Consider the following 25,427-nt stretch of genomic DNA (forward strand, 5'->3'; position numbering starts at 1 on the left):
TCACAGCGTGGATCGATGGGGCTTAACGAGGACCGCAGGCCTGATGTGGTCAGAATCCCCCAAAATGATCTGAATCTGTCGCCCAGCTCAATCTCATACCTGAAGCTCAGTGCATTTGGGACCCTGACCAGAATCCCCCCCCCCCTCCCCATACACATACACATATTAGGGTACTTAATGGTATTAGGCTGTAAAGACACCTGGCATGTTGATGCTTTTTGAACTTGTCAAAGGGGGAGTCCCTAGGTCTCATCCTGAGTCGTGACAACAAACACCAGCTTCAAGAGAAAAACACTTCTGATGCTTTTACACAAAGGTGAACAGAAAAATGACACACTTCCACTCAAATAATCAGAAGGGTTTTTTTTTATGATTTCAAAGTGCTGAACAGAGCCTCCAGTGAACCAAAGAGAGAGAAAAAAAACTAAAAAACAAAAGAGACATTAAAAACATGTTTTTTTCTTTCGTTTTTTTCTTCTTCTCCAAAAAACAAAACAAAACAATGCACAACTTGTACCACAAGATTTGAAAAAGCTATCAGATAAAAACACTTCAAAATATTAGTTTTGTATTGTATATATATATATATTTATATATTTATAGAATTTGTACTTCCTCATCTGTTCAAACTGCTGCCGTATGAGAAGTAAGCGAGAACGCCCAGTCAGTAAGTGTGTTCAAGCCCTTGTGGAGCCGGCAGTCTTTGCAAAATAAATACAAGCAGAGGCGAGAAGGAGAAAACCATGCATATAATCCATTTTTACTTTTTTTGTACATATAAAAGACATTTTTGCAACAATGTCCTCCATATTAATGGTGTAGACAGTATAAACATACAAAAATGAGCATGAACGCGGAATGTTTCATTCCTTCCATCCTCTCTCTGCACCTTCGTCTCACCTGCCTTATTCTCCTCATCCTCTTCCTGTTTTCTTCCTGTTTTAAGTGCTCAAAGCCCAATTCTTCTCTTTTTAGTCTGTTATCCTACCACTAAAATCCTTTGTTTTTATTAATAATAATAATAATAATAATAATAATAAAAACTACAGTAATTTCAAGTCTGTTGAACTTCGACGTTAAAAAGTTAGTGCGCAGACCGGGCTAAATCATTTCAATTGAAACCGTTACCTTACAAGGCAAGTCTTAGTATTAAAATAATTTAGAGTTTGAAATAGGACTGGAACAAACACACACACTCTCGTTCTCTCCTCTCTCTCTCTTCGTTTACAATAGCACTTAGTAAATTGCACTTGTTTGCAGGTTTCTGGGGTGTGATCAACTGTGATTCTGGACATTATTAATGCACTCTGTCGTTCTGTCTGTGTGGCGAAAGCCTCCCTCAGAGACACTCCTACGTGTTTTCACACACACATCCACTTAGTTTCTGCCAACGACAGTTGATATGTCATAATCTGGCATCTGAAGCTGGCGATTTGGATCTGTGCGTATGTGTGAAAGGACAGTTTGCGTGCACTTGTGTGTTTGTGACGGTATGTTTGTGATGTACACAACTGCTGTCATTGAGGTGAATTGTGGTGGAACTTTTGGACTGCCTGCAAAGGAGCCATTAGGTGTACGTTCTCACACACACACACACACTCTTGCACTGTAATACTTCTCCTGACATGGCACGCGTGGCACGCTGAGCTACAGGCATCACGCTTGTTTCCAGTGTGCGTTACGTCAGATGTGCTCAAACCCGCCTCGTATGTACACTATCAGGCGCAGAGCAGAGACTAAAAGCGCTTATATGATTGGTTTCTCCTCAGACACATTTGTTTCCTGTGAGGATTTGGGGGCTCATGGGAAATCGAGTTCAGTGTCACTGTTAGCTACTGGCTCTGTTTATCCCAGGGTGAGTTTATAGCCGCTGTGGGCGTGTCTGAGTAAACTTGAGCGTGTCAGTGGTGTGCAAAAAGGGGCGTGTTCATCAATAAGGCAAGGTGTCCAGAAACCTATCGATGAGTGGTGGGGGAGGGACCAGGTCCTCAAGCTTCAGGTAGAAGATCCTCTGTAAGCCTTGCGTACGCTGAGTTCGAAGCTCCGTCCTCAAACTCAGGACAGCTCCCACTGGGGGTGGGGCCTCGCCAGTTGAAGCCACGCCTCCAGCGCTGACCGAGCCCAGATGATCTCGCAGGCAGCAGATTAGTTTGGATTGTAGTTCCTCCACTTTTTTAGGCTCCTTCAGACCGGGACATTGTTCTAAAATGAAAGGAAAGAGGCTGAGTGGTTTTCTTTAAGCTAAATATTTGGATAAAATGCCACTATAACTGTTCACTCGCATCACTGAAACACACACTCAATACACACATCATTAACTCTACCAGTAACAATATCTGCAATTGGTTTGGGAATAAGGAACCATTTTTTATTCACAACCGGTGCCATTTTTGAAAAAGTAATGAAACCAAATAATTTTTGTGACATTTGAATCACCGATGCTGATAGATCACTAAGATCACTAGAGTACCTACTTACTGCTGTTTTAAAGTATTTGTGAACAAATGACTCTTGTGAACCAGTTATATATATATATAGAACATTTTACGGAGGACTGTTACGGAGGACAGGAAGAGTAGCCTACAATGCCATCTGTTCTGACACAAGGTCTGTAAGTATGTTTTCATATTTAAAGTTTTTTTTTTTTTTACTTAAACCGTTTCATTACACCAAATACACCAAATAATGTTCTTTTTTTAGCAACATCATATGACCCCCTTTAAATATAAGTAAAATGTAAAACATGTATGTACACAAATAAGTGCATTTTACCAAATGATTGATTCAAATTTAAGTACATAGTAATTAAGGCCACTTAATATAAAGTGGGACCAAAAATGATATATTTAATTAATATTTAATTAAATATGAATATATAATACATTATATAATTATATTAAAATTTTAATAATAATATTCCATATATAATACAGTAATATTTTTTTCTAATGATTCACACCCCCAATCAGTCTAGTGTGTGTTTCTTTCCCACTTCACACAACTCCATGTTGCCCACAGTATGGTAGAAGATCCAAAAAGAGAGGAAGTGCAAAGGGATGCTGGCTTGCTTTAGACATATCTGTCTGTCTGTGTGTGTGTGTGTGTGTGTGTTCCAAATCTGTGCATAGACCAGCTCCGTTGTCCCTGCATTCAGAATACATCCTCTCTCTTACTGTTTTTTCTTCCTTGCTCTCTCTGTGTCTCCCCCTCTCTCCTGGGGGATGATCGATGGCACTCTTTCACCGCAGACACTTTTAGAGGGTCGATAGACTGAGTGGAGGAGTGGAGAGAGAGAGAGAGAGCTAGAGAGGAGAGGTAGGGACCCGAGCACTGCTGAGTAGCGCTCAATTTCTCTACAGAGTTAAGTGCTGCTCCATGGGGGCTACCAAACACACACAGACACACACACACACACATTTACACACAACATTGTAGATTGTGGCAGAAAAAAGGGAGGTGAAGATTGGGCACTGGATGGGCAACTGAGTAAATTGATTGACGGATATATCTCTCTCTCTGTTTCTTTTTCCACACTTAGGTTTTTTTGCCATCTTTAAAATTAACATAAGATCAAAATTGTTCTCATCGTGATCTTTTTTTACATGTTTTAACCAACATTCACATGTTTCTATTCAAATGTAAAGTTTACTATAACGTAAAAATATGAATACCACAAAAACATTTTTTCTTAATAAAGCAGTTAATACAGAAGCATGTGGTTTTTCTTCTCTGATCAAATGATCCAGTAACATAACTTTAATTCATGCGAAAATCTGAATATTGCAACATTTTTGTAAATAAGTTTAAGTTAATCGAACTTAATATCGAACCCCCCGCCCCGCCATGTATCCAACTTAAGTTAGCATAAAAACATATTATGCACATTTTTGAAAATTGGTGTGCAACTTTATGTTTCCATCCACCATTTTTTAGGCAATATTCCAAAACATGTGGATAGAAACCCAGCTGCCTTTATTCTCTTAATGCTTGCCAGAATGTGCCCGTGTTTCTGTGTGTGTGGCAGAAAGTGTGTTTGTCTGTATATAGGTCGACCTGCTGTTTAGCCTCTTTGTTAATAATGCATGGTAAGACGCAAGCACCTGCTGACCCAAGCACACACACACTGTCCTACATTGTTAACCAATAATCAACTATCTCCACCTGCACTCAAAGAGGAGATGCACACAAACCTCACACAATCTCTGTGTCTCTGCTCTCTCTCTCTGTGTGTGTGTGTGATTAATGGGAATTATTTCAGCTGTCCAGGTAAACCTAATCTCTGTCAGCACCTGCCCCACACCTGTGATCACTGTGACGACCGCTAGCAGCAGGACAAAGGATGTGCAAATACACAACTACAAGAACGACAACGGGAAAAATCAACGTGGAGGAAGTGACAAGTGTGTGATTCCAGAGGTTGTGAGTTACCTGTGAGCAGCACGAGGGCGCACAAGCAGGAGAACGCAGGCATGTCAAGGTTGAGACTCTGCAGGTGAGTGCTGAAGTCTCGGATGGAGTCCAGCCACTCGCCGAAACCGCGCAGGCACTGCTGCCGGTGAAGGACCAGGCCTGTGCAAAACACCAACTTTTCATCCGACAGCAAAGACCTGAGCAAAAGAGAGGGAGAGCGGGTTTAGATGAAGAACTATTGTTATTTATACTGCTTCAAGGTGCCGTTTGAAGCCACGAGTTCAGTCGCAGCCTTTCATCTTTTAATGAATCGCAGTTCTTCTCATTCCCTTCAGAACAGGTACCTGTTTCAATTTACCAAGCCTCTAATTCTGTACATAGCCACACACGCTATCAGAGAGCACACAGTCGCTGCTGTGACACACACACACATGCTGATTATCACCTCTCTCTGATTCATGTGATGATGATCTGCCCTTCGATTGGCTGCCGAATCTTGTTTAATGGATACTGCACGGAAACAATTACCATAGCGACAAATGAAAGCCAGTACAGGGAAGAGCACATCAAAGATAGGAATGGGCCTAATTATGCCAAGCTTTCCCAATTAAAGCTTTTAAAACATTCCTGAGATCATACTCCTTATTTCTCTCCCTCTCTCTTGGCTCTGTCCTTCTGTGTTGGAGGGTTTTGGGTCAAAGCAGTAAAGTTTTATCTTCATGGTCTCACTGTATTCTCACGGAAAATCGTTTGTGTGAAATTGCAGCGAAACACCCAAACACTCACTCTCCACTCGTCCATCTTCTTGTCAATCCACTTATGCTCTCTCTCTCTTTTTCTCTTTTGGTCTGTCTTCAGCCCTTCACTCTCAACCCTGCAATTTAGGAAGAAAAACTTCCTCTGGTTTTTCCCGTAGAGTGCTGGCTTCTGCTGCGCGAACTGTTCTTCATTAGTCTGCACGAAAACACACACTCGTATAGATGAGGAGAGGAGGAGTAATGGAAAGGGGGTGAAGGGAAATATGGTGAGGAGGAATATTCAAGAGTCATCTAAATAATCAAAATGTGTGCTTCATTAATGCAGTCTAATGGTTTTACACCACTACACATGAATGCATATATACAGAAGCCACAGACATGGCACTGGTGATGCTATATTGGAAAGTGAGCAGCATTTCGCCCTATTCACTCCAGGAGAGCACTTGAAGTGAGTACTATGAAGGGCACAGGGCTCTTGAATATGGGTGTCTGGAACGCCCTACATGAAAACATACAGTACAGAACTGTTTCTTTATTTTGAAGTGGAACGTTACCTTGATAACACCAGCAATATGTATGCTAAAAACATTACATTTATTGTTTGTTTTCTTATGTATATTTATTGTCAGAATATTCTTTTTTGACAGTATGGATTTTATTTTGGGGTGAACTACCCCTTTAAGAAGTTTGAAGCAAATAAAAAAAGGATATTGACTCTTTGTGTCTTAATATAAAATGCATTTTAAGCTGGCCATCTTCCTGTGTCAGATTTTATTAAAAATAAGTAAAAATATGCAATATTTTCAGTTAACATAAACTACTTTTTTTCAAGACATTAATACTTTCAGCAAGGACGCATTACATTGTTACACAAATATGTCCTTTTCAAATAAAAACTGTTCATTTGAACTTTCTACAAATCAAAGAATACTATGCTGCGTGGTTTCTACAAAATATGGAGCAGCACAACTGTTTTCAACATTGATAATAATAATAAATATTAGTGTCTATTAGCGATTGCTGAAGGATCATGTGACACTAAAGGCTGCTGACAATTCAGCTTTGCATCACAGGAATAAAATATATTTTTAAACGTATTAAAATGGAAAATAGTTATTTTAAGTATTAATTATATTTCACAACATTACTGTTGTACTATATTTTCATCAGTCTTGGTGAGCATAAAAGACTCAATAACAGAGAAAGTGGGGGTTTTTGCTATAGGTTTTAAAAAGAATCATGAGGATGCACCAACCAAGTTCACATTATCATACACAGCGAAATTACTACCTTGCATGTACCCTTCAATGACAGCCATGTGAAAGGGCCCTTCATAAAGGGTTTGCAATCAGTCCATTATCTACCGCTGCCATAGAGAAGGGAAAACAGGAAGTGAGCACCAAACGAGTGAATGCTCCTCATTATTACGGAACAAAATTAACAACAGCACCCTTGAGGAGGGAAACACAGACATTCCTTTTAAATGTGCATCAAAGCTTAGTCATCTCATGTGTCCATTCATTCGTTAGGCTCAGTGCGGCCGCATGGCCTAAGAATATGTGCATGCGTGAACCACATCAGATACCATTCTCTGCTGTGAGTTTTGGTGGTGTATAGTCTATTTTCAAAACATGTGAGAACTGTGCACTTTTGTGAGCGGAAAATGTGCAAAATTTGCCCTTATTGTGAAGTCTCCACACATTTACGCATGTCTTGTGAGTTTTCGAGTGTCCGTGACGTAAGCCCGGATGAATCCCCCCACTTAAATGAGTCAGAACCCAAGTCTGAAGCTCCCTACTGAGGCTGTGACGCCTCCACCCACTGCCCTCCCTCCCCACACCTGCTCCTACACCATCAGAGAGGGAGAGAGAAACACCGAAAGAGCACCAGAGCTAGTTAAACAGGGAGACCAAAATCCACTTCCTGTTAAAGCAACATCAGAATGTCACTGAAAGTCTAAAAACAACAGGTTACTTCTAGTCTGGATGCAAACTGTTTCAGCCTTGCTAGAAAAACAGAAATGCAACATAATATGGTGAATGTCATATAAGTGATCATCAAAACAGAGCTGTTTCTGCCACACATAATGTCTTTGGAGGGAGAGGTGGTTAGGCCGGGCTGTTCACCAATAAACTTAAATAAGTGAATTCCACCGGATCTTCCACACAGTGTCCATAGTAACCTTACAGTGCTGAATAGAAGGCGAGAACTCACGCTCACACACCGACACACACACACATACACTCACTGTTGAATGGGAAGTCACAACGTAACTAACAGTGAATGCAGCATATTACACAATATAAATCACGACACGGCCTGTGAATGACTTGTTTCAGTCATAATGATACTTTACACCTCGTGCTCATTTTTAAACCAGAATGAAAATCTTAAGAGACTTATGAGACATCACTTATAGCAAGTCATATAAAAATCTGACAGCTGCTATTAGATATTATGATTGAGAAGTCAGAGTGTAATCACTATAACTACCATTTCCTCCCACAGCTCCATTCTGACGAGAGCTGAAAATGTCTAATTAGGATATTACTACAGTCTCTATTCTCTGTACTGTATGACATACAAAGTATTTGCTTATGGGGTTGGGTGATATAGTGAACATTAACCACATATTGCTTGCAATATTATATTAAACAACATTGTAATGACTTTGATGCACTGTTCTCTGATTAAATTTAAGTAGCAAAAAAGAGACAAGAGTTGAGATCGATTTATTCCTATGAATCACTTCAAACTGTTAATTTCAATAAATTGATTCATAACACTGATTCTGTGATGCACTTGTGTCATCAGAAATGTTCAATGAAGTCTCCATGTGGCAGTTTTATATTTTAAAAGGTTTAAATATTAAATGTCTAATCAAATTTAGAATCAAATTAGAATGACATTGAATATCATTCTTCCTGGTGTGCCTTTAGCAAAAAATACTGAAGATATGTCGGTCATGTATAATTTTAAAGACCAATCCTCGCTATAAACAAACCATTAACTATGACTTTTGCCTCAATGAACTCCTAATTTGCTGCTTATTAATTGTTAATAAAGTAGTTGTTAGGTTTAGGTATTGGGTAAGATTAGGGATGTAACAACTAGAAGCAACTAGTTAATTTGGTCCCTATACTCAAGTGTTACGAAAATTTTTGGGCTATATTTTTATTGCATTTCACATCTTACATTAAACATTTTTAAATCTTGGCTCTTGGCTACAAGAATCCATGCAGACACTGCAGCTGGGGGATTAGGGTTAGGGTTAAAATTATGTTTTCAGATTAAAAATATATATATATTTTGAGAAATTAAATGTTACAATAAATATTGTGAATGGTTATATTATTGTTCTACATCTTGCATTTTACATTGTGAATATATTTGGCTAAAGTGACTTAAAAATAGCCTTTAAAGCAATATTAGGTAGATGCATAAATATTGAGATATATACAGTACATAATCAAAGGGTTATGAAATTAAGGCTGTTTTTTTTTTCCTATATTGCCCAGCTCTATTATTATGGATGCTTTAATGTATGCTGAAGATTGTGTCCTTGTCAACTTTTTCAGAGCCCTAAATTCTACACGGGATGAATGTGCAATCTGAGATCTCTGTGTATCTGCATGTACCTGTTGGCGAGGCGAAGCACAAAAAGCTCAAGGAAGGCAGAGTCAATGAGCAGGTTCTGGTCATCGTGGTGAAGCTCAGAGAATTCAGGCAACCGTTCGGCCCAGCAGCGCGTCACCTCCATGGAGCCGGTTAGCACTCTGTAGAACATCTGGATCTGCTGAGACTCGGATAGACCCACTGGCTCCACAGCACTGAACTACAGGAAGAGAGAGAGATGCCACACAAATCACAATCAATCATTTTTATGTGATACCAAAGGATGGTGAACCCTCTGATGCATGGCACCCACTATAGTGGAATAATCTTTGCATTTTAATACCATTCAATGAAAAGATGCTGGATCTAAAACATAATGACTGATCACATTTGACACTTTCTCATTGTTCTAAATGACTATCCTCTTTATATTTGATTGTGTTGCTCTTTATGACTTTATTCATTCAAAATGGCTCAAAATAAAATAAAATAAATGGTTAAATAAAGATTTATTCAAATGATCCTAGACTGATGCAAGGATTTCTCCACACTAAGGTACCTGGCTGTAGTCTAGTTCTCGTGGTGTAGATTGGGAATAGGCCCGCACAAGTGCGTTCAGCAGGCTGAGGGGAGGTGATGGGGGCGAGGGCTCTGGCTGCAGGGGACTCTTTGGTTTCGATGGCAAGCGACCTCTCCTCCCCTTCAGGTTGTCTGTGCGCACCACTGTGTCAAACACACAAACAAACAAACACGTATTTTAGACAATAACGTAGTTAAAACATCCAAATATTACTACAGATTAATATTATTCAAACCTATAGTGTGTAAATAGTCATTATATCAATCACAAGGAAATTAAGAGTATTGTGTAATTCTGCTTTAGCAGTTTTAAATAAAAGTTGATTCCCTTCTTTTTCTATGCCTCTCAACAATGCTGGACTGGCCAGTAGGGGGCAGCTGAAATCTGCACGGTTGCAGGTTTCGGAGGGAACGGGTGCGAGAAGGTGAGATGTAATAAGAACAATGGATGTCTGTCCTAATCTCCGGCCGATATGGAGAAGATGATCAAAGGTGTGATCTTTTTAAATCACATGGTATTCATGCTTAAGTTCTACAAGATTTAAATGTCCCCGTGAACGCATGTGCCTGTGACTGTCCTGTGTGTTTTGTTATTACCGGTTCTGTAGCTGATGATAGGCTGTGATTACAGAGGCGAAGTACTGCCGGTAAACACCTCCATTATAGTTTAATTCATGCATTCATACTAACCAACCAAACCAGCTACGCGTCAAATCTGCATTAATCCATGACACTTCTTGAGTGTAGTGTGTGCATCGGCGGGTTTTAACTCATTAAGATAAAGAGTGTCTATATCCTATGCATCAGTCTCTAACCAGAGGTCCAGCCGAGGTCATATGCACCAGGGCCTATTGTCTGATAATTGGTTTGAGTGGCTTGGCCAGACATATTATAGGTGTGTGTGTGTGTGTGTGTGTGTGTGTGTGTGTGTGTGTGTTTGTGTTTGATACCTTCTTTCACCATGCCTACACTGAGACACTTCTGGAAGCGGCAGTATTGGCAGCGGTTTCTTCTCCTTTTGTCCACAGGGCAGTTTTTACTGGCCAAACACACGTACTTCGCATTCTTCTGCACCGTCCTCTGCAGCGACCGACAATAAAAAGAGTCAAAGGAGAGAGAAGAAAAACAATAAGCTAACAGGTCTAAACATTTTATTTATTTAATTTGATCCTGTTTTTGGCTAAGAATTAAAAAGGAAGTTTGCAGGTCAGATTTTAATTACAATGGGAAAAAAGCTCCTGCTCCATCAGGATGATTAGCTAAAATTAATTTCCCAACATGCCTTGCCTGCAGGAGGAATAATTTTATTAGCGCAAGCTACTGACAATGAAGATCAGTGCAAAGCGTGCTGAGGCTGCTCCCGCGAGACATCTCGCGCTGCATGATAAAATTGTTTGTGAAACTCGTGGGTCAGCTCACGGCACCTCAGGGTTTTGGCAGATCATGCATCTGCAATAACCCCCCTGGAGTTGTTTTCTCCTCGGCTGGATATGTGCGATTATTGCTGACCTTATTAAAATGAAATACAAACGATATGCAAGTACTCGCGCCTTTAAAAAACTTAGCAAAGAGGGAAAAGACTTTGTGCATGGCAAAGTGAAGGTTCAGACATCAAATGCACGTGCTAATGGTAAGCCAAAAGATTAAGCACTTGCGTGAGACTGGTAAGTTCTGTGGTGATTAAGATCATATCCGAAACAAACCAAAACAATGTTTTAACAAGCTACAACTGTGGTCAATTCAATAGCACTCAAACATATCATTACATCAACAATGTTGGTTTCATTGTGCAGTTATTAGCAAGGCTGCTAGTAGTTAAAATGAAAAATAATAATAATTTAAAAAGCAGGAAACATACTCTTCGTGATAGTAACTAGGTATGACTTTCATTATCTTATATATATATATATATATATATATATATATATATATATATATATATATATATATATATATATTAGTGCTGTCAATCGATTAAAAAAAATTAACTAATTAATCGCACAATTTTTTAAAATTAATCGCGATTAATCGCGATTAATCGCAATTAAAAGACTGAAACTTTTTGGATATGTAAATGTAAAATGTTAATAATTAATGTAAACTCAAGACAAAGAAACTATTTAAATTCAAAATATGATTGTTTATTGGAATTTTTGTTTAACTTGTAACAGATTTTCTCATGTAAACAACATACCTGCAATAAACCATCAATATCCTCCAAATTAACTGTTGGCTTGAAAGCCATATTTATTACAGAAATAAAAACACAGGCATGTAAGTACCATTTGAATTTCAAAACAATCAATGCCAATAATAGACAAAAATGATTTCCATGTTGAATTCTAAGTGGACTGCAGAAAAATTCCAAAGTATAGTCATTGCCAGTGCTTTAAGTGGGCCGGTATGCACAGGTACTCAGTACCGCCACTTCCAAATATAGCTCTCGAGCTTACCGCCACCTCTCCGTGCGCCCAGAACGTGCTTGTAGCGTACCGGTACGCTCATTTGGACATCTGTTTTAATAGAGGTTTTAATCTTTCACCTGCACTGCCGATTTTCAGAGCGCCCTTCACAATGCAAGCTTCCTAATTCATCCCACCCAGAGCAGAAACTACATTACCCATTCACCCTTAAGTTATACAAGTGAATAGCGCATGTGTCGCTTTTCCCACTGTTAAGTGTCAACAACTCAACGTGGCCGGAGAAGGTGTGTGAAACTCGTTGTGAGTTATACTAAAGCAAAATCTTGAGTATTTATTGTCTGATAAACATTAAAAACTGTCTGCGGAGGTTGAGTCGTCCTGCAGCCCCCGCTGGCTGCTCATTGGCTGCAGCATCTTTTTTCTAAGTTCTAAAAAAATACCGTAGACGGCAAGGCACAAATTTAGATATTCATTTATCTAATTAATCTATAGCCTATGCACAAAGACAATATGATCTTTTTGTCCCCTTTTTGTTTTAAAGCTTGATGAAGAGAGAGAGCGCAAGTTGCTGCAGCTGCGAGGACAGTGATGCACGCGCACAGGAGTGATTGACAGTTCGCGGCACTGTGTACAAAAAATACTCCGCTACACAATTATTTCGTTTATTTTCGTTTAAGCTTATTAACGTTAAACAATGACATTTGAGTTCATGATTTTAATGTTGCTGTTTCTTGTGGCAGACTGAATGAAGAGTAATGTTTCTTGTGGCAGACTGAAGAGTAATCCGGCAGAGTTTTATACTGAAACTTTCCGTCTAAAAGTCCTTCCTTGGTCTTATCCATATTTCTTTGCACGTTGAACACACATAGGCCACAACTGGAAATAAAAAAACTGCAACCGCGTTAATTGCGTTATTTTTTTTTAACGCGTTAAATATTTCAAATTAATCGAATGCGTTAACGCGCTAATTTTGACAGCACTAATATATATATATATATATATATATATATATATATATTAGTTTAATACCAACTTTGCATGGTTAGCAGCTAATGGCTAATGGTGCCCTCGGTTTATGCTTTTTTGCCTTTATTTTTTTAAGATAAGTTAATCTAACTTAAATTTTTGGTTTATATTAAAACATTATCAATAAAAACTAATAAGACAAAATCATAATACACACGCAGCTGTTTCCAATAGGTGTAAATCAATATAAGCACCTGCGTTTCCCAGGAAGCTGGAATTTTACTGTCAGGTATAGTTAAAACACTTACCCACACACGTTATTCATGTGTTTTACACGGTTTCTCATATTTCACTTAAATTGAACATAAAACTACCACAGCGGCCACGGTAGAGTGGACTAATCTCCCAGTGGGCACGCAAATGCACTTGTTAGCTAGGGGAGTCTACTCAGTTACAGCAACATTCACACTGATTCAGTATGACTTAATTAAAATACAACCTGTGGAGCACATCATCTCGAAAAAACTCACCCACCACACCGTTTCCCCCGGCACCACATGCACAGGTTTTCTGAGTGCAACTCCATCTATACTTTATAGCCTGTTCAGACTGTGACAGATTCTGTCTGTTGGTCACAGTCATTGTACTGTCCACAAAACAGAGGTTTTATTGCTGCTGGAGCTCACTAGATGAATAGACATCTCGTGATGTTCATAAAAAGAGATAAACTGCTGTACATATGATGGCCATTAAGTGACTGAAACAGTTCCTGTGTGTGTACGTGCATGTGTATTTGTGTTTATTTATGCTCTAAACGATGTCACAGCACAAAACTGTCACAGTTAAAACAGTTTTTTTTTTACTTTTTTTTAAATGGGAAAAGGACATCTTAGGTTATATTGTAACTTTTTTGAATATGTCCATCAATTTCTGCCCACAAACAAATGGCAAAAAGCTTGAAAATCAAACACTACACTCTTAAAAATAAAGTTTCCAAATGGAGTTTTAAATAAAAATGCCATGGAAGAACCATTTTGGGTGAACAAATTTTAAAGAACGATGATGTGAAGAGCATTTTAATAATCAGAATTTTTTTCACTATAAATAACCTTTTGTGCATTTAAATGTTCCATGGATGTTAAAGGATCTTCACTGAAGTATTGATGCCAATATAGAACCTTAATTTTTAAGAGTGTATGACTAAAACCTACTATTATTGTTAAACTACCATAATTCTCTCATGCAAGCAAACACAGATACAAACACACACACACACACACACACACATAGTTGCGGTCCAGTGCACAGCAGGGTCCGTAGGGTTGGTAAAGACAAGCAGTTGTGGATTCATGACATGTAACATGTGCTAATGGCCCTGTCGCACATTAAAACCCCTTAGGGAACCTTTATCCCCCTCTCCTTTTCCTCTCCTCCCCTAATCAGAGATGATCAGACTATCTTCTCTCGTCTTCTCCTCTGGGTGTGTAATTAGACATGTATGCATGGCTGTTCAATAGGAGAGGTGGAACTGGGTCACCATTAATTGGTTAAGTGTGTGTGTCTGTGTGGATTGCACACTTAGACTGTATTATAAGATGACTATGTCTGTGAATGAAGCACATTTTAGTGTGATTATTACTCAGCATTCTGTAAATTCCATAATGCTGACACAAATGGAAATGTATCTTTGTTGCAACTGATTTAATCAACATAAGCTAACAGAGAAGTACTGGAGATGAGTTTGAATTCAGTTACGACTAAGTGCTGTTAAACTTTTAGTCCAGTGGAGTGGGTTGAAAGTGGAGGTTTTGTGAACAAGCGAGCCTGTCTTGACCCACTCTATTAGGTAAATATTCATAATAACTATTCTCACTCGAAGCACGTTATGAGTCACAGAAAAAATTACGAATCAAATAAATGGTGTGAAAGTAAGTGGTGTGAGCGAATGAGCAAGACAGAGAGAAAAAATTTTGTGTGCTAAAATTGGCCAGTTATTGACTATTTTTCATTGTGAAACAGCAGAACGCTTTGTATTCAGATGTAAAATAGAACCATAAGTGAAATGATTTAGTGCCTGATAATGAACCATAAAAAATGCATGCACACTCCATTAAAAGTTTATTTTAAAAACTAATGTACTAGGAATCAATGTGCATAACTATCACAATGAACTCTATTGTATAAAACACATTTATGAGAAATTTTAAAAAGAGCGTTAGCAGTCTGACAAAGGATATACACTGCCGCACAGCATTAAAATTCACCTGCTAATATTTAGATTGCGAGTTAATGAGTTGCCTGAGATAATTAAATGGTGACTGTGTTTTGTGAGTTGGGGTGAGTACGAATGTGTATGCATAAAAATAAGCATGCTGATCGTCTAAGACTTGCCAGTGTGCATGTGTCATTGTTTGTGGATGTCATTTGTGTGTGTGCATGTGTGCCAGCGTTGTAGTGATGGCTACAAAGCCTCCGGCTTACCAACCCCTGCTTTTATTAATTACTAAATAAAAACTAATTGCGAAACTAATTGAAAAGAGGCATAATTTATTCCTGCACCAGACCACAGGCCATTTCCAATTATTTCAACTCTGCCACTCTTCCTCCTTCACTTTCATTGTCATTCTTTCTGCATAGTCTCTGAATATTTTAAGTCTTCTCGCTGTTTCTATAATATTAACCGCGAATTAAAAATTACTTTTAACCAAAACTGCTCAATAAATGTCAAATATGGGTTGAATTCATTGTAAATGTTAAATTAAATCTTTATATGCTAGACTCTCCTCGGTCTGTGTTACTGCGCTGCTGTCACACCTCTCACCGGTCACCGAGGGAAACGACCCTCACAGACACCGTGGCAACCGCCGCTCAGACGGTTTGTGAGAGCACTCAAAGACGCACACACACACACACACACACATACACACATTCACACTCAGTACAAACAAGCCAATACTTCCGTGAAAAGGCCAAGCAAACCTATGTCACAGTGGCACCTCTGAAACTGAAATTAAACATTCTTTCAGTTTTTGTGCACAAATTATTTTCCTCAAATGGTCATATAGACCTTATACCAAACCCCTCTTCAAATGAACCAACAAAAACACACAGCTCACTGAAGAACTGCTATTCACACGGTGGGCTTTAACCTTGGTTCAAACGCCTGCGGAGTGCGTTACAATGGTTGGTTAACCCTGAGAGAAAAAGGTGCGATCGGTGTAGAGCAGTGTGAGGCTCTTCAACCAAGAGCTCCTTTCAAACCAAGAGCAAAACTAATGACAACTAATGAATACACAATTAACAAACACTACCCTGGCTACACTGCTACATAAAAGATGACTGTCCAACACACACTGTACAATCAAGCACAAGTACAATCCTCTTACACTCCATTTAATGACAGACACACTCAGATAAACAATGAGACATGCTATTCAAATAAGCACACACTGAGGAACACGTATCAATCAGCATAAACTGCAAACTCCCACGTCAGCTTCTACAATAATACAAATCATATGCAATCGTATGTAATTGCATTGTAATGTAAAGCATTAAGGGGAATCCAAATACCTCTGGCAAGTACTTCCAGTCAGTTTCAGTTGAGCACAGCTTGTTTAGTTCTTGTTTTAGTTCAGTTAATTGTGCTGTGTTTTAAAGAGATAGTTCATCCAAAAAAGGAGATATTGAAAAATAATTGTCAGTTGTTGTATTTTTTCATACAGTGACAGTCAGTGGGGTCTTAACCAGAGGCAGGGGCCCACTGGGGACTTCAGAAAATTCCCAAGGATATCGCAGAATGACTTAAAAGTATTTAAATTAGTTATTGATCTATTCAAATGATATAAAATGTTACAAATCTAATAAATGTAAACTAAACAGTTCTTGAAAATATTAATCTTCTTGGTTAATTAAATTAATTTCGCAATAATTATTTTAAAAAAGTGTAAAAACAAGCAGCTTTGAGTGAATTATGTAAGAAAAAAATGTGGGTGAACTACCCCTTTAAAGGCCCAAGTACACATGCGTCAGTGTGCAGTGGAATCTTTTAGTTTAAGATATTAACTAAAAGCTCCTTGCATATGATCCTCCTATTTACATTACACAGAACTTCTTGTATGATTCTTTCAGTGAAAGTGAGTGTCAATAAGGATTATTATGCAGTTGCAATGGCATACTCATGTAAATAGTAGTGACAGTGATGGAGCTTGGGTGCGTATGTATTCGATCGGATCGAGAGTTATTATAAGAAAACGAAAGCGGTGCTGGGATACTTAATTCTTACCTTGAAGAAGCCTTTGCAGCCCTCACAGGTGCGCACACCGTAGTGCTGACAGGCTGCATTGTCACCACACACAGCACAGGTACCCTCTCCAGAGCTGGTGCGTCCGGGCGGCGATGGCAAACTCTCTCCCAGAAGCTGCGGGCAAGGGCCCATGCCAAGAGAGCGGAACGCCAGACTTCCCAGCTTATTCATGTTCAGGGGGTACATGTGTGAGTGCGTATGGGAGTGCACATGTGAGTGTGTGTGCGTGTCCAGGCTGGGTGGCACATGTGAAGATGAAGAGGATGAGGAAGGAGAGCGTTCAGGGCGCAGCGGAAGGCCGATGTCGTAGCCGCTGGTGGAGGGTGGTGCTGTCTGATCGTAGAAATGAGGGAAGCGAGGACTCTTCAGTGGGCCTTCAATCAGGCAGGGCTGGGTCACAGGGGGAAGACTGTGTTCATCCCACAAGAAAGAGCTGCTGTGTGGGCCTGAGTGAAGTGGCGTGGGGGGCGTTGAAGGGGGTGACTGCTTAAAGTACATGGAACTCCCAGGTATTGTTTCGTCAGATGGAGCCATGGTTGGGTAAGACTCCTCCTCCTTCTTGATGGGGCGTTGAGGGAGCTGATACAGACAGGAGGGTTTTGGCTCAAAGCCACCTTCCACAAACACATTAAAACTGGGCAGGGAAGTGGTGGCAGCCGCCTCCGAGATCTCCCCACCACCAAGCTCACACTTCGTGTAGTCTGTCGCCATGAGGTCAGCACTGTAGTCACCATGGTAACCGAAGGACTGGGCGGAGTAGCTGGACCCATGAGGTGCAGGGCCGTACTGGGCCTGAACGCAGGGCATGTCTACTGAGACAGGAAGAGAGGGAGAAAAACGAGAGACTTAGCATTATTGCCTTTTGGCTCAATTTTGTCTTCAGGTATACAGAGGATGTGATGTCAAACATATTTCAGTACTATTTTGTTAGTGCCAAGTTAGTAGAAAACCCATTCACCTGGAAACATGGGTTAGGCTGTGAGCTGGTGGGCACAAACATGCAAAAAATAAATAAATAAAAAATTAACATTTCAGTCCTGGCTTCCAGTATCCAATAATAAAACATCTGAATTAAAGGAAGTTCTGTCACCTTTTACTCAAAGTTATTTTTACTAAGTCATGAAAGCGACATCTCCACTGAAGGAAAAAATTCCCTCTGGTTTAGAACACGAGAGTGAGTAAATAATGACAGAATGATCATTTCTGGGTGAGCTATCACATTAATAAAGATCTAATTTATTAAAAATGTTTCCTTAATGTCATCAGTTGAAGTTTTCTTTCTTGATTTGAATTTCATGCCACTCTTGTAAGCAAACACTGTCCAACCCATCTAGCACACATATACCTAAACTTGACTCAGAAATAATTATTTTATTATCCATCATCAGTCCTTATATTTCATAACTATAAATATTCATACATGAAAAATGCATAAAACAATGTGCACAACTTAAGACAGAAAAATAGTTTAGAGTTTAGTCACTTCAAAACATGACGCTTAAAGTTGTAACCAAAACACTTTTAGATGAATATTCATGGTGGTTTAACTCTATTAATTTAATGTGCACCAAGCACCTGTTGAAATAAAATGATCTTATTAAAAGCCACGAAAACTCCCCTGTTAATAGTAGTAGTCTGTATCTCGAGCCAGCTCTGCGCTCCAGGAAAACCATATTGCCAGCGCGGGCTCTCAGAGTTATATAACCTGCAACTGTGCGTCTTGACACAGCTGTTTATAAGCGCATCTGTGCAGAGCTACCCGAGTCCGCGAGGAGAAGTGTGTGCGTGTCCTTTGTTTGCTTATTTTCCCTTGGTGTGGAAGTGTACACAGACCCGACGTCGGATTGACGCTGTCGTGTAGAGACTTCGTAATCCTTATGCCTCCAACACGTCATGTGTGTTTAGTAAAATCAAGAGGCTTATCAATTATGAACGCCTCTTTACCTGTGATGACTCGGACCGGTGCGCGCGCTTTCCGTTTCCTACGCACGTCGTATGATACAAACGCATATTGTGGCAACATCATCACGGATAACAGTGAATTTTATGTCAGCAGACATTACTGTCACACCAGTGGATTCATATGCACGTGAACAGATAGTGCTTACCTTTAATAACCCCCCCCCCCCCCCCCCCCAATTCAACTTTATTCCTAGAATTGATTGTTAACTGTAAAATTCCTTGTTGTCCAGCTTACTTTATTTATTGTAGCTTAATAATAAAAGTTAATGTTGCTATATTATTTTTCTCCATATTTGACTAGGTGACTGAATTTTAAATTAGCATGTACTTGTTCATTATTATCCAAATTGGATGTCAAGAGAAAGTAGGCAATATTTTTCAAATAAAAAAGTAATTTTATAATATTATATATATATATATATATATATATATATATATATATATATATATATATATATATATATATTTCAATATATATTAGAAGACTTTTAGGGTGTAAAGTAAAAATAAGTTATATATTTTAGAAATCTAGAAATATAAAATAATCCAGATAAATATTGCCATTAGTTAGTTTTGTGTATGTACCGTTCACTACAGACAGTAATCTCGAGCAGCTGATCTTTACATTTGGTGCACTCTGAGTAACTTATCAATTATCTAACTTGTACATAGAAAGCCTATTTGGTTAAACTTATAGTAGGCCTAAAGGTAACAACCTTCTATAAAAATAAAATAAGTTTAGCTAGTTAAGCTAGTTTCAACTTTATTAGCGATTGAATTTTACTTGGATAATTTATAATATTTCAAATTCCCCCACAGGTCTATATATAGGAGGTGAGTTTTGCGTCAAAGTGAGTGGGTGGGTGGGATAAGACGCGACCCCTTCATCGTCATGGATACTACCAGAGGAATTAATTATTGGTTTGAGGTCAGTCTGTCTCGCGCTGGATGGAGCAAGTGAGTCAAACTTTCTTACAGCCCAACATTGACATCTTACTCCACTGTCACCACACTTGAGATATCATGACACCTTTTTTTCTTTCTTTTTTTTCTTTTTGTATTATTAGCTATTTTGTAATATATAACCTGTTTCATTTTAATTTTAAATATGCAGTACTTTTAAACGATAGCAATGCATTTTTTTTTTCATTAAAAAAAAAATAATAAAACAGTAAAAATCTGTGCGTCAGCGATATAGACATATGCTTAACACTTTTGGAATTTGAAGACTGCAAATAGCTATGGCATTTATCCTGTCAAGTTTAGGGTGTCTTTTTGACACATTTGGGCCAGCTCAACTTATGTAAGACTAAACAAATCCTTACACAAAAAGCAGGGCTTGACTTTCTGTCTGATTCTGTATCTCTCGTGTGTATCCGTTTATGGTTTGTTTGTGCACGTGCAAACCCCAGAGCACATCGATTTTCTACATCAGCTCCACATTTCACGTTGACACGGATAATACAAATGAAAACGCAGCCAATATAACGTAAAAAGTCGAATTATTAAAAACGTCTAGACCACATAAAGTCATACTGAAACGATGCTTTACAGCTGTGTGTGTGTGTGTGTGTGTGTGTGTGTGTGTGTGTGTGTGTGCGTGCACCAGACAGAGAGCCCCACACAAATACACACGCAGGCTTATAGAAAGCGCTTTAGAGGGATGAAACAGTTGCTAACCTCGAGGTGTGCATTTTAGATGGACAAAATGCAGCTGTTCCAATAACTGTGATCGCTTGTTCATTGTCAGAGTGCCATAGATCTAACAAACAAAAACATCAACGACATATAAATAAATAAATAAATAAACATGACACGCTAACCAGTATGAATTTGCTCTTGAAACAAACAACCATCAGTGGTACACAGGCGGCACAAAATACAAACTTTCACTTTCCATACACTTAAGACAACAAAGACAATGTATGCTAACAGGAGCACACGAGGTTGCTATGATCATGAGGAACAAAGTGTGATATTATGCAACTGGTTGGGTGAAAATATAAGAGGTATAATATAGATTGCTCTCGATCTATGAATTGGAACCCAAATGCATGCTTGTTCTGCCATATAAACGACCATCTGCGCAAAGTAAATGCAATTTGCTGAGGAATGTTGTACAGAGAAAAGACAATGCCTTTAAAATTAGTTATTAGCCCGGTAATTTGCATTTATTTTCGGGACAAACAAAGCTCTCAAAGGGAAAAAAAACAGTTTCAACTTTCAGAAATTCTAGCCATATGAATAAATTGTTGCTTTAATTATACAGACCAAAAACTTTGTTTTATTATCATTTTAACAGATACAAAATGTATAAAACATTTCACAGAGATCTGATAAAATGTCCAAGTCTCCAAAGACAAACCAAAATGAAATGACAGCAAACGTTCAACGGCAACAAAAACTTTGTTATTTGACTACCAGTCGGTTTACACTGAGTAAAGTTGTGGTTGTTAAAACTACAAAATTATTATAGGCTAGCTTAATATAGGCTAAAAGGTTTGAATGTCAAATCGTAGCCTACACATAAAGTGCGTGTGGGAAAGTTCTCCAGAGTCAAGAGAGATTTTTAAAGAGACTTGTGGTACCTGCTTGGCCTTTAGCTCGCTGAATCGTGGTCGGTTTCTCGGGTGGAGGCTGCACGCGTCTGGGGTTCAGAGATGTTTTTGCACACGCGGCGGGTGAGGTATCCGGTAGCCGGGACTCAGACCTGGGCTGCAGGCGCTCTTCCGAACCGGTGTCTGGAATCGGGAGCAAAATTATTTAGTTCACAACTACATAAGTCACACACACACACACATACACAAACAGGGAACTAGCACAATTATGGAAACATTAGGTTGAACTTAATAATTTTTATTATTATTTGCAAGTGGGCAAACTATTAAACAATGGTTAAGGTTACAAGAGCCTTAGTCTCCACTAATACACCCAAAATATAAGCAAATATAAACAAGTTTTTTTATATATAAAAATATAACCCCTTAAATATTTTCATGAAAAAAATAAAATGAGTTGCAATAAGGTCATACAAATTTGTTCACAGGTATTTTGTATTTCCTTGAAAATCACACTAAATAGAAGGAAATGTTCTGAGTACGTTACGTTGTGGATTATTTATGTTGTAATAATAAGATTTTTTTTTTTTTTTTTTTTTGACAACGATACAAATTGCAGCCTTTGGAAACAAACCAATATTAATCAAAAAAGGAAAACCCAAGCAGAAATAACATAGTAACTTTTGACACGATTGTCTTGATGGAAACATTACAGCCTCTTACAAGATGCATTACAGTGAATAGGTAATTTGCATTCTTAAGGGCAAAAAATAAAAGAAAATTAAATTAAAACTCCGGAATTTCACACGTTTCCAAATACATTTATAATGGAATAATTAATTTTCCCTTCTGTTCTTGCATTCAACCATACAGGAGTACAGTTCTGGGCGAATGATAAAAGGTATTGTTTTGCATGTTTTTTTCCCCATTAGCTCCGAATAATGACAGTCTCAGTGACGGTCGGACAATATTCACCTGGGCACTCAGCGAAGTCCGACTATCCCCTTCCTCGTTAAATATACCCAAGCGCGCCACCGAGAAGTTTTTAAAAGCGACTAGCGCCCCCTCTCTGACAGAGGCGCGCTCACACAAAGCCAGCCTTCGGCAACACTAGGTATTGAGCACTTTCTAGATCCTCACACTACTAGAAACGAATCCCAGAAACTTTCATGGTCTGCATATATATTTAATAATCTTTTTTTTTTTTTTTTTTTAATTGAAAGTTGTAATATCGTCAAGGAAACACAGGCGAGAAGAAATATAATTTTGATTGGCCTTATAATTTTTTTTTTTAACTTCACACACATGCTACTACGAAGTAGTAGACTTTTATATCTTTATTATGTATTTTTTTTTTTTTTTTTTTTTTTTAGTTTCGCCATTTGTCTTTCTGAGGTGATGTGTGATTTTGACAGAGCGTGTTTCAGTGTGTACACATGGAGCCGCCGGTCCGCTTGTGCCCCGGTAACCTAGAGAACCGCGAGAGAGCCCTGAAACACGCGCTCTGTAGAGGCGCTCCGTTCTGCGTTCAATATGCGCGCGAGATAGAGGCTCTCCAGCAAACACAAAAAGAAAGGGAGAGAGTGGAGATAAAGTGATGGGAAAAATACAAGTACAGTAAATTAGCTTGGAGGACGGGATTTGACACCGGAGGGGGACAGGGACCTGAGGGAAAGAGACAGGCTCTGTACTCACTGACCCGATCTCGCGTGCACTGCAATATAACTTTAGTATAACAACTCACTTGGATGGTTGCGCTGATCAATATATTGTCGTATCATACTCTTATTAGAGACGGTTCTGTCTTGACATGGAATGCCTATGGAATAATCAAACTGCTTATATAATCTTTACTTTGTCATTGATTTTTGATTCTTGCTGACCTGAAATTCACATCATAAACTACAGTGAAAGAAAATACCTTTTAAAGCACAACAGGAGCACGTTGCTTATGGGTGTATCGGTGTCATTTCATAACATTACCAAGAATGAAAACAACATACACTTACTCCCAGTATACACATTGATAGAGCTGTTATTGTTATCTGCTCAGAAATGAGTCTTCTAATAGCAGGGAAATTAACACTTGCTTCCCCTATGCTATATATGTGATTATATTTATCTCCTCATAAGAAAGCTGGCGAGAACATCTCACAGAATGAGATTTGTAAATATGAAATAAAACTTGAGTTAACTGAAGTTTTGTACATTTATATTTGATTACTGTACAAATGTGTATTCCAATGTGTGTGTTCGACTGTCCTTCGAGACAGAATGAATGAAGCTCGTGCTGTCATCTAACTGCAACTTTGAAAAGGCAATAGTGATGTTGAAATAACTGAACGTATTCTTAACGCAGATACTGCTACAAACGAGTAAACAAACATTCGCGCACTGTTAAGTCACGCTTTTGAGAAACGCGGAGCACTAGGCGCATCTCTCGAGATTCTCTACCGGCCCCGCGCGAGCTCACGGCGGATTCACCAGGGTGAGGAAGAGGCATCCCATTTCCATGACAACATGAGAGAATATTATACGTTTCGCAAATTAAATTCGGATTCAGTCCATCCATCTACGAAGACGTCGCATACCACACAGCTTGTTTGTCTTTACGCGGCGGGGAATGAACATTCAACAGGTCTAGACCAGAAAGTTCTTTATATTAGGCTATAACATAATGCATACAGAAATATATGAATGGACACCGCAGTACAAATGACAAAAATAAGCCAAAGCACGTTGTCATTATTTTTTACATTTCAATACGTAGCATACAAGTGTGTTTTTTCTATAAAGCGTATTAAATATTAGCGTATTTCCACTTACTTGATTTCTGTTGAGGTTCCGTCTTTACATGTGTTTGTAAAGCCCTAATAATTCCGTGTGCATATCCAACAGAAATGAGTAAAAAAATGAAAAATAGTGGTTGAGTTGAAGTTGGTTTCAAAGTCGCAAAAGTTGATGATTTTCATTTAAAAAAACTATTATGTGACTGATTTTCCATTTAGCTAAGAAGATAAAAGTACTCCGTGGTTCTGTCAGCTCCACTTATAAGAGTGTCGGCGTTAGTAACGGAGAGGATGCACTGAGCGTAAGTTGCAATGTGCCTTTGTTTATGTGGCGCGCTGAGAGAGAGAAAGTCTAATAGCACATTTATCCGTCCCCGCTTCTACATAGCAAGCTTGGAATGCGTGACGTCAATGTGACGCCATGGGAGAGGTGACGTCGAGCACTGTAGCTCCCCGGCCTCGCTGGTACAGTATACACATAAGCCGTGCAGTCCATGCCAGGAGAGAGAGAGAGAGAGAGAGAGGGGGGGAGGAGTGTTGATCTTCTGACTCTTTTCTAGTAGTTGTTTGAAATCGCGCAGTAGGCCATGTGTTATGTCGTCGACTACTTGCTAGAGGAAAATTAGTCAATAAATGTATTTCGTGTTAGAATAAATCCACAGTTTGTTAAACTATTTCAAATGTTTTTAATTTATAAGCAGGTGATAATATATAACATATGTAACTGATAAATGTACAATACACATACGTGTAGTATCCCTAGTGTTTATCCCCAGAGCTAGGCCTATATATGACTCACTCTAAACCTTTTTAGTAATTATAAACGTTAAAATGTGTAAGGTTACTATACACATTATGAATGAGCGCGTGCGCTTGTGAATGTTTTCCTAAAATGAAGACTGGCATGCAAGTTTGCACTGAAGAGGAGAAAAAAACATTTTGTTACTGTACAAATGACAGTCGCCTCAACTCAAACAAAATAACATAAAATTATCAAATATAAATGATAAGGATGCGGAGTTGGTTGGATTTTAATCCTCAGTGTGCTTCTGCCCCCGCGC

The 25,427-nt window shown here is 38.8% G+C and overlaps 1 protein-coding gene across 4 annotated transcripts; it reads right to left on the reverse strand.

The window, feature by feature from the left end:
• Window positions 1-348: 348 nt before the first annotated feature.
• On the reverse strand, window positions 349-24,823 carry LOC128030637 (probable nuclear hormone receptor HR38). 4 transcript variants are annotated; one of them, XM_052618432.1, is made up of 9 exons: window positions 24,404-24,823; window positions 21,608-21,760; window positions 20,700-20,781; window positions 17,037-17,866; window positions 10,313-10,442; window positions 9,343-9,506; window positions 8,807-9,003; window positions 4,429-4,607; window positions 349-2,202 (listed from the first exon to the last, which is right to left on the reverse strand). In XM_052618432.1, the coding sequence occupies exons 3-9, from the start codon at window positions 20,761-20,763 to the stop codon at window positions 1,931-1,933; spliced, it is 1,836 nt and encodes a 611-aa protein (XP_052474392.1). In that variant the 5' UTR covers window positions 20,764-20,781; window positions 21,608-21,760; window positions 24,404-24,823; the 3' UTR covers window positions 349-1,930. The 4 variants fall into 4 exon arrangements, with proteins under 4 accessions (XP_052474392.1, XP_052474391.1, XP_052474394.1 ...); XM_052618431.1 differs by having other exon boundaries at window positions 17,037-17,869; XM_052618434.1 differs by lacking the exon at window positions 20,700-20,781.
• Between the last annotated feature and the right edge of the window lie 604 nt (window positions 24,824-25,427).

This window comes from Carassius gibelio, chromosome A16 (genome assembly GCF_023724105.1).
Source record: "Carassius gibelio isolate Cgi1373 ecotype wild population from Czech Republic chromosome A16, carGib1.2-hapl.c, whole genome shotgun sequence".
Classification (NCBI taxonomy): domain Eukaryota; kingdom Metazoa; phylum Chordata; class Actinopteri; order Cypriniformes; family Cyprinidae; genus Carassius; species Carassius gibelio.